Below are 10,090 nucleotides of genomic sequence, written 5' to 3' on the forward strand. Positions count from 1 at the left end.
AGTGCTAGCCTTGTACAAAAAGAAGCCAGGGACAGTGCTCAGGCCCTGAGTTCAAGCCCAGGACGGAAAAAAAAAGCTCACTAAACAGAAGCTGAGGTCGCTTCCATCTAGGCGGCAATCCCTGCGTCTTGGCTATGTCTGATCCCCAGCAATTCCCATGTTGCTGGCACCAGACGGATGCTTGTGGATCTGCAAGGCAAAGCCTTGCCTGCCTAGAGACCAGGGTGGTGTGGGAAGCCAGGAGCCTCCCACCGGAGAGGAGAGGAGGAACACAGAAACCGAGGTGTCCGGGAAGAGAAAGCAGAGCAGAAAGGGGGAAAGGTCCGGGCAGAGAGATAAGCAAGTGAAGTGAGTGAGAAAGGGAACAGGAGAGGCTGCGGTGCAGAAAGATAAGGGGAAAGGATGGAGAAAGCCAGGGGCGAGGAAAATGCCAAGGGAAGTGAGGGAGACCGGGAGACAGGCACAAGGCCCGGCCCAGGCCAAGGAGCTGATGACCCGAAGGGGCGCGCCGCCTGCAGCTGGGCGGGAGTGCAGGAGGGGCTCCACCCTGCCTCGCCCCCAGGGCGGGACCCGGACGCTGCAGATTGGCTGGGGCGATGGGAGGCTGGGGCTACAGCCCCCAGGTGGGAGGCGCCAGGCTGGCCCAGGCACCCGAGCACAGGCTGCCACCCACTAGGACGACCTCGGAGGCGCTGCACGCGGGGCCACCTGGGGCGCCGCGCACCTCGCTTTGGGGGCCTGCGGGGCACACCGGGGTAGATGGTAGCCATGAGGGCGGCCGCGCTGGCCCTGCTGCTGGGGGCGCTGCACGGGGCACCGGTGCACGCCCAGGAGTACGACTACTACGGCTGGCAGGCCGAGCCGCTGCACGGCCGCTCCTACTCCAAGCCGCCGCAGTGCCTCGACATCCCCGCCGACCTGCCGCTCTGCCACACGGTGGGCTACAAGCGCATGCGGCTGCCCAACCTGCTGGAGCACGAGAGCCTGGCCGAGGTGAAGCAGCAGGCAAGCAGCTGGCTGCCCCTGCTGGCCAAGCGCTGCCACTCGGACACGCAGGTCTTCCTGTGCTCGCTCTTCGCGCCCGTCTGCCTGGACCGGCCCATCTACCCGTGCCGCTCGCTGTGCGAGGCCGTGCGCGCCGGCTGCGCGCCGCTCATGGAAGCCTACGGCTTCCCCTGGCCCGAGATGCTGCACTGCCACAAGTTCCCCCTGGACAACGACCTGTGCATCGCTGTGCAGTTCGGGCACCTGCCCGCCACCGCGCCTCCAGGTAGCCCACTGCCACCGCCCGCCCGCCCTGGATGCGCTAGGCTAGCTGGGCCCCCTCCGAGGGCTACCTCTCCCTCCTCACGACTCTGCCCGCAAGCACCCCCCCCCCCAGGTGCCAGCCCCTAACACACACACACACACACACACACACACACACACACACACACACACACCCTTTCCTGCCTCCTTCCTCTGTCCACGCATCCCATTGGTTCTCCTCCGTTCTCACCTCTCCACCCAGCAGGGCACCCGGGTCCCCCTTCCTAATCCAGCCAATTCCCCCATACCCTATAGCATCCCAATAAATGCCTGGGTGACTTGTTTAACTTCTCCATTCATTTTTTTTTAAGTAATCCCAGGTATAGGAGATCCTCAATCCTCACTTCCCACTGTACCCCCAGTGTCATGACCCCCGATTTCTTCTGGTCTCTACTTCCCTTTCGCTATACCAGTATGCATGGCTCTCCCAGGGCTCTCCTCAGTCAGACAGCACTCTCTCCCCCTCCCTCTGTGGTCTGACTGCTTCCAAGCCCCACTGAAAGCAGGGACTAAGAGAAGTCAGCTGAGGTCAGGCCCAGGACAAGAGGCAGCCTGGAGAAGCATTTGTATTACCCACAACTTGGAATATTTCATATGTAAATCAAGAGTTTGTGATTCCCTTGAAAAGTCTGGCATTGCTAAGCCTCTGCCTTGGTCAGTTTACCAACCCCCAGCTCTGCCAGGCCCCTGTGAATGCCCTCACTCTAGCACTAGACAGGAGCCATAAACCCTAAGCCAGGTTCTCATGCATTTTATAAACTTGGGTAACCACGCTGGGCCTCTGTTCCTTTCTCTTTAAGACAGAAATAGTAACGTCCGCTTCATAAGCGGAGGGCTGGTTGGGATCAACTTTAGGAGGCAATGTACATCACATTTGCAACTGCCAGTGTCATGGGGAGATTTAATAACTACCCACTGTGCCCCTGCACACCCTCATCTCTTGTGACTGACAGTCACTCTGTGAGCTGGCAGTGGTATCACTCCTAGTGAGAAAGGAGAGATGGGGATTGGTCAGTGGGGGGAGCATGCACAATTAAGTGGCTCTTTAGAACCCAGATCCCTTACCCCCTCTTCCACCCACCCTGCTTTCTCTCTTAGTGACCAAGATCTGCGCCCAGTGTGAGATGGAGCACAACGCTGATGGCCTCATGGAGCAGATGTGCTCCAGCGACTTCGGTAAGTGTGGGGTCCACATAGCCGCTGCCCTCCAGGGCCTCCTGGAGACATACGCACACTTCCTCACAGGACAGCCGACAGCCTTTACATCCTGTTAAAACCTGATGACAGGGCTGGGAATGTGGCTTAGTGGTAGAGTGCTTGCCTAGCATGCTTGAAGCCCTGGCTTGACTCCTCAGCACCACATAAACAGAAAAAGCCAAAAGTGGCACTGTGGCTCAAGTGGTAGAGTGCTAGCCTTGAGCAAAATAAGCTCAGGGACAGTGCCCAGGCCCGAGTTCAAGCCCCAGGACTGGCAAAAAAAAAAAAGAACCTGATAATGGCTCTCTCTCTCTCTCTCTCACACACACACACACACACACACACACACACACATCCTAGTTGGTTACACACAATTAGGAACTCTATCAGACCATCCTCAGACACATTCAGCTTCCCTCCAATCAAGGCTCCTCTGCAAGTGCCTACCCCCAATCCAATATTCCCCTCCTCAGGAAGTCCCACACCCACTCCACTGCCCATCTAGATTTCTCTGGCCTGCATTTGGTGTCACAAAAAGGCATCGGCTTTAGCATCATCCAGATTTGGGTCAATCCAGGCTCCATAATTTGGGCAAGACACATCCTCTCCACCACATCTTATCTACATACACACATGTGCTTTTGTTCCCCCCTTTGGCAGTGTTGAGGTTTGAATTTGGTGCTCTACCACTTGACCCATGCCCTGAGCCCTTTTTGCTTTAGGTATTTTTCAAATAGTCTTGTTTTTGCCTAGGACCTCAATCCTCCTGTTTACATGAACCTTCTATGTATACTTCCCACATAGCTGGAATGGCAGGTATACCTCACTATGCCCAGCTTTTTGTTCATCAAGTTGGGGTCTTGTTGCTGGACACCAGTAGCTCGCACCTGTAATCTCAGCTGCTCAGGAGGCTGAGATCTGAAGATCAAGGTTCAAAGCCAGTCCGGGCAAGAAAGTCTCTAAGACTCATCTCCAATTTTAACCACCAACAAGCCATAAGAGGAGCTGTGACACAAATGGAAGAGCAGTAGCCTTGAGCAAAAAAAGTTCAGGGAAAGTCTTGGGCCCTGACTTCAAGCTCAGTACAGGCACAAAAAAATAATAAAAATTGAAAAATTTTAAATGCATTCTTGCTTTTTGCCCAGGTTGGCCTAGAAATATGATCTTCCTAGTCTCCACATGCTGGTAGCTAGGATTGTAGAGATAAGCCATTTCACCCAGCCTCCCTCCAATACTTTGAAGATGAAACTCCATAATATCCATCGAAGTCTGGTTTCTGATAAGAACTTCAAAAGTTCTAAAAGCTAGCATGTAAGCCCCACTCCTCCAAGCCCACAACTCATCAGGATCCCTAAGCCTAAATGCCCAGACTCTACCATCATCAGCCTAAGGCTATCACCATCCTGAGCAGCCCTGACCTGTCTTAGCCCACTCCCTGTCTTCCTTCCCACAGTGGTCAAAATGCGCATCAAGGAGATCAAACGAGAGAATGGAGACCGGAAGTTAATTGGAGCCCAGAAGAAGAAAAAGCTGCTGAAGCCAGGCCCCCTGAAGCGCAAGGATACTAAGAGACTGGTCCTGCACATGAAAAATGGAGCAAGCTGTCCCTGCCCACAGCTGGACAGCCTGACAGGAAGCTTCCTGGTCATGGGCCGCAAAGTAGATGGACAGCTACTGCTCATGGCTGTCTATCGCTGGGACAAGAAAAATAAGGAGATGAAGTTTGCTGTCAAATTCATGTTCTCCTATCCCTGCTCCCTCTACTACCCCTTCTTCTATGGGGCTGCAGAATCCCACTGAAGGGCCCTCCTCCTCTAGCCCCACCCAACTGTGCCTTGCCCTCTGTTCCTGCCCACCTAGCCTTGCCCCCACTCCCAGGCTGACCCAGCCCCCCCACCCCCTGGTGGCAGGTGGCTCTGAGCGGTTGCTACTGGCACAGACTCCAAGGGATGTACAGGAGCCTAGAGTTGGCCTCCTTGCCCAAGGGGTCCTGGATTCCCTGGGGACCTGGGCATTTTCTCTCTCAGGAGAAGGGCTTCTCTCCTGGGGAAAGCCCCAGGGTCTCAGAAAGTGGTCAGGGGGAGCCAAGAGTGAGGAAAGGATTCAGAGGCTTGGGGCAGTCTGAGGAGTGTCCAGAGTAGACAGTGGTGTCGTCTGCTCTCTGAGGGTGGTGGACTTTTGCTTTTGAGAGGGTCTGTGTCAGGCTGAGTTGCTTGGGGGCAGTTTTCCTTCCTGAGTCCTCATTACAGCCTTCCAAGGAATAGGAGTTAGGGTTCCAATGCCTTCCAGCTGCACCCCTCTTTCCTTTCTAGCCCAGTTCTCTACCCCAGGCCTCACGCCCACTGTATTACAGATCAGGCCCAGCCCAGCCTCTACAGACTCCCTTCCCTGGGCTCATTCCTCAGCCTCGGCTCCCCCTCTGACCCTGACCATAACTTATTGCTCCTGCTGTGAGGCCATAGGCTCTAGACCATAGATGCAGGCAGGATTTTGTTCCTAATTTTTTATTAAGTTTTTAATTAAATCAAAGAAAACAACAGTTGATTTGAACCAGGTGATTTTTTTTTTTTTTTACAGCTAGTTCTGGAAAGGATGGCAGTGAGGGAGGTTTAGACACTTTCAGTAAGAGACCCTTGCTCTACCCCACAATCTGGCCACACAGACCAGCAGAAAAGCACTGCTTGTGTGGCTTCCCAAGAGCACATGGCAAGGGTCATCCTTGCATCCCAACCACTAAGTGAGGGGTGACTGCCCTCAAGGAAAGTTGCCTGGACAGCCTGAAGCACTGGGTGTGTCACTCCCCTGGATACGGATACCTGTGGGTAACAGATGCTGTACAGTAGGATGACTCTAAGCTCCCTTGGCCAACTACAGCCATGTCTCTTGTTGGTTAGGAGTGAAGAGGGCCAGGCCTGGGCCAGGACCTTCCACATGAGGCTGCATTTCAACACAGAAAAAGCTGGTCTTCTCCTAAGCTTTCCCAAACCACTGCGCCCACACCAATGCATCTGCAGCACTGAAACTGGTCTTAGATGCCACCTGGGTGATGTGCAGCCGGGTTGAGAACTCCCATCTAGACCAGGTAGCACCTGATGTGGGGAGAGGTGGGGGCTTCAGCAGACACCTGAGATGGATGGTGCAGGGAGGAGAGGCGGCTGCCACGCCAGTGGCCAGCATTTGAAGCTGTGGTACCAGGAAAGAGCTCCCTATGGGTATGGTTAGTAGCATCTGCCCTCGATGTCAAGGGACAGGACAGATGCAGGGGCCAGGGCAGCCCCTGGCCAGTGAGGTGGACTTGGGATGCCAAGTCCAATCAAGGTCTACTGCTACCTGACACTGTTCTTCACCTTGGAGAAATTGGGGAGACGGAAAGGGGGAAGATGGCATCTCTAGAAAGGCGGGAAGCTGGGCAGTCTCCAAGATCTCCCTAACAGGTGAACTGAACCTGCCCATAAACCACACTGGACAGCCCGGTGGCCTAGCACAGGGCCCCGGGAGGCAGTAAGACCTATCTATTTGTTTCTCCTTCCCCTGACAAAGCTGCTGCCACCCACGCTGCCCCAACTCTGCCCAGTCTGCCTCGCTTCTTGAATCTGCCCCTTGTCTCTCAGCCTCCTGCCCTGACCAAATATTTATGGACACTTCTATGGTCAACCAGGACCAGGGATTATTTTTCCACCAAGCATGGCCGGCCTTGGCTGCTTTTGGCTGAAGTACAATGCTGACCTCTGTCAGGTGCTGGCAGCAGAAAGGCAGGGGAGGGAGAGGCTCTCTCAGCTACCCTGTGAAGTTCATCAGACAGCACCCACATGAGGCCAGGGCTCTGCTCTACATCTGCTGTTCCTCATATCTGCTGCCAGGCCCCCAAGAATCTCCTCTCTGGGACAAAGAGGTAGCTCCTTCCCAGAGGCCCTGGCAGGCTAGAACTCCACCCTTCCCTCACTCTAGTTCCTGCCATGTGGTGCTGCCAGGCTCGCCTCCCTACTGGCCACACGGAACCCACTGCTGTGCTACCCTGAGTGCCTGAATGTAGGGTGTCAGTGAGGGGCGGCCTGTGACCACATGGACCAGACTCCTCAGGAGAGAGAGGCCTCAACCACACGCAAATCCACAAGTGGACAGGTGAGGAGTCCATGTCCCACAATCCTGTATTCCTGCTCTGGAGGTGGTCTTGTGGTTACATGAAGGAACCTCTTCTTCCCCATTTCCCAACCACATTGGAGGCAGTGAGGCAGGGAAAGGCACGGAACACAACCCTCATGTCAGCTGCTCTAAGCTTTGAATCAGGAAAACAGGCCTTTCCCAAGCAGCCCACCTAGTAGATTTCCACTCCCAGCTCACAGGCCAGAACTGAGTAACATGGCCACCCCTATGGAGAGGAAGTCAAGTTTTTCAGCTGAACAGAAACCAGAGTTCTAATATAAAACAAGAAGAATGTGAGGTAGAAGACTGAAAAGCCGAGGGTTGGGGTGAGAGGAATCGGTATAACCTGGCTCTGGTCTCTAATCCTGGGACTTTAGTGGCTGTGTAACACTGAGACCACTGCCAGTTATAAAAATGCAGTGAAATGCTTACTTCCATGGTGACCAAGTGTGAAGTGCAATGCATAGCATTTAGAAGATGTTCACTAATACACATTTGTGACTTAACAGTGCCTACACACTAGGTGTTCCATATAATTGCTGACTCCTTAATCAACTAAGATACATGCCTGACTGGCAGGAAGGCAGGAGAAAGGCAGGAACATTTTATCTATGTCAGAATTATAGACTCCATCCCAAGGTGGTAGATAACTAATATTGGGATCAGGGTATAGGATTACACCTGTAATCCCAGCTACTCAAAAGGGGGGCTCAGCAGGATCTCTACTTTGAGGTTAGAGAAAAAGTTTTCTAGACCCTAGCTCAAAAACAAAAGGGCTGGAGGCACAGCCCAAATGGTAGTGTTTGCCTAACAATTGCTAGGCCTTTGGTTCAAGCCTCCATACCAACACATGCATGCATGTGCACACAACACAACAACAAAAGTTGATGCTAATACTAATACCAATATAATATTAATACTAATATCTAATGCCAGGTGCCTGTGGCTCACGCCTGTAATCCTAGCTACTCAGGAGGCTGAGATCTGAGGATCAAGGTTCCAAGCCAGCTCAGGCAGGAAAACCCTCCAAAACCACCAAAAATCCAGAACTGGAGCTGTGGTTCAAGTGATAGAGCACTAACCTTGAGCAAATAAAGCTCAGGGACATCACCATGACTATGAGTTCAAGCCCCAGAACCAGCCAAAAAAAAAAAAAAAGACACTTGATAGTAGTAATTGAGTATCAAGACTATGATGGGTAGCACATACTGTTCAAAACATTTTCACCCTCCAATTTAAGACTCCCAGAAGCCCTTTGAAGTGGTGTATTTGTTTATTTATTCATTTATTTTGCCAGGCATGGGGCTTGAACTCAGGGCCTGGGCACTGTCCTTGAGCTTCTTTTGTTCTAAGGTTAGCACTCTTACCACTTGAACCACAGCACCACTTGTAGCTTTTTCTGTTTATGTGGTGCTGAGGAATCAAACCCAAGGCTTCATGCATGCTAGGCAAGCACTCTACCACTAGGCCACATTCCAAGCCTGAGGTGGGTGTATTTAAATGATAGTGGTTGATGAAAGTAACAAAATGTGTTTATGGTACTGTTAGAAGAAACACAGTGAATCTGGTGATGCTAGAATTTGACCTCAAGCTCTGTGACCACTATACTACTGTCGAAAGAGGTGAAGATAGGACAGGAGGCTCAGGTACCCACGTTCTGAGGAAGATTCCTGGGAACTCGCTGTCCAATCACACTGCAAGACCCCTGACATGCAGAGGAACGATTGGCTCTCCAGATTCCCAAAGGCGGCTGGCCACACCCACTCCTCTCCTCTCACCCCTGCCAGCATGGAGCCTCAGGCCTCCACAAAGGAAGCTCACATCCCACGATGTTTCAGTAGGCTGTAGTACTGGCTGAAGTTCACTCTTTGGGAAAGCCGATGTGGGGGGGGGGGGGGGGTTGCTGCTGGAATGTGTGTGGCTGGGACCCAGTGTCCCAGCCCAGACAGCAGGCTCTGCTGAGGCTATGAAGAAGGAAGGCAGCCAAGGGGACCAGGAACCCCCAACCCCCAGCTGAGCCAAGAGAATGGAATGTGCTGCTCTGGGTACTGCCGGCAGGAGGTGGGGTGGCTGGGCAATGGGGAAAGTGGGAGCTCCCACAAGGCTCCCTCTGTTTTGCTAGGGCTGGAAAGTGTGTGGGGGCCAGGGGATAGGGAGTAAGGCCCTCCTGGCAGCTCAGTGGCTAGCTCCTAACCAAGGCCTTTCTGAGGCCTCTAGGTACACCTGGGACACAATCCACATCCCACTCCACGCCTTCCCAGATCTGCAGCCTGGGGTGGGTCACTTCCCCATGCCTCCATTTGCCCACCAGTCAGAAGCAGGTAACCACAGAATCTAGTTGTGGAGACTGTGGCACACAGTCGAGTGCTTGGGCTGGGAAGGTGGCTTAGTGGTAGAGTGCTTGCCTAGCATGCATGAAGCCCTGGGTTCAATTCCTCAGCACCACATAAACACAAAAAAGCAGGAGTGGCACTATGGGCTTGAGTGGCAGAGTGCTAGCCTTGAACTAAAGATTAAGGACAGTGACCAGGCCCTGAGTTCAAGTCCCAGAACTGGAAAAAAAAAGTACTGTTCTTGTGCCTGGCACAAGCACCTGATGAGCAGCAGGTAACTCTATTATCCCAAGGCCACTAAACTGTGGGGCATTTGTAGGCCTGATGGTGCCTCCAAGGGGCCAGACACAGGCAATGAAGACAGAACTTCGGGGCTGGGAATATGGCCTAGTGGCAAGAGTGCTTGCCTCCTATACACGAAGCCCTGGGTTCGATTCCTCAGCACCACATATATAGAAAAAGCCAGAAGTGGCGCTGTGGCTCAAGTGGCAGAGTGTCAGCCTTGAGCAAAAAAGAAGCCAGGGACAGTATTCAGGCCCTGAGTTCAAGCCCCAGGACTGACAAGAAAAAAAAAAAAAAAAAAGAGAAAGAGCCCCCAAGGGCCACACACCCTAAAGACCCCAAAAGGCAAGGTACTCACCGTAAGCATACCACAAAACATCAATAGGGCTGGGGTCCCATTTCTGCCGAGCAAATGCAGAGGAGGTAGCAGGCCCAGAGGCCGGTCTACCCCCCACCCCCACTCCCACCCCCGGGTACATGAAAACGGCATTCAGTTCCACAGAGGCCAGTGTGTCTCCAAGGCCATCCCCAGGCAGCTCTCTGGGGCCCATGGACCCCAGCTGCTGTAAGCACTCCACCCTGACCCATCCCCTCTGTGGCTGTCTTCCCAGGGGGACTGCAGTTTAATGAAGACGTCTCCTGTCTGCTCTCAAGGAGACAAGAAGGTGACTCTGGCTTCCCCATCCAAGGACACTGACCCTGGGGAGGAAGGGGCAGGCACCAGCATTTCTTACATCTGTGCGCCATGCTCCGTGACCATCCTTCCTGGGCCTCCATCTGTTACAGTTCACCAGTAACAGGAACTGTTTACCCTCATGGCACTCCCT

General features: G+C 53.4%; 1 protein-coding gene across 1 annotated transcript; it reads left to right on the forward strand.

Annotated features, from left to right (window-relative positions):
• The first annotated feature begins 689 nt into the window (after positions 1 to 689).
• On the forward strand, positions 690 to 5,240 carry Sfrp5 (secreted frizzled related protein 5). The gene is made up of 3 exons (XM_048335248.1): positions 690 to 1,270; positions 2,407 to 2,484; positions 3,959 to 5,240. Exons 1-3 carry the CDS (start codon positions 760 to 762, stop codon positions 4,303 to 4,305), a joined length of 936 nt encoding a protein of 311 aa, XP_048191205.1. The 5' UTR covers positions 690 to 759; the 3' UTR covers positions 4,306 to 5,240.
• Positions 5,241 to 10,090: the final 4,850 nt, after the last annotated feature.

This window comes from Perognathus longimembris, chromosome 2 (genome assembly GCF_023159225.1).
Source record: "Perognathus longimembris pacificus isolate PPM17 chromosome 2, ASM2315922v1, whole genome shotgun sequence".
NCBI classification, from domain to species: domain Eukaryota; kingdom Metazoa; phylum Chordata; class Mammalia; order Rodentia; family Heteromyidae; genus Perognathus; species Perognathus longimembris.

What these genes read in the sequence shown, in the direction of transcription:
- Sfrp5 (XM_048335248.1), top strand. Translation starts at nt 760, where the DNA reads ATGGTAGCCATGAGGGCGGCCGCGCTGGCCCTGCTGCTGGGGGCGCTG. An exon ending in GCCCGCCACCGCGCCTCCAG is followed by an intron (nt 1,271 to 2,406) that starts GTAGCCCACTGC and finishes TTTCTCTCTTAG; the next exon opens with TGACCAAGATCTGCGCCCAG. An exon ending in GATGTGCTCCAGCGACTTCG is followed by an intron (nt 2,485 to 3,958) that starts GTAAGTGTGGGG and finishes TCCTTCCCACAG; the next exon opens with TGGTCAAAATGCGCATCAAG.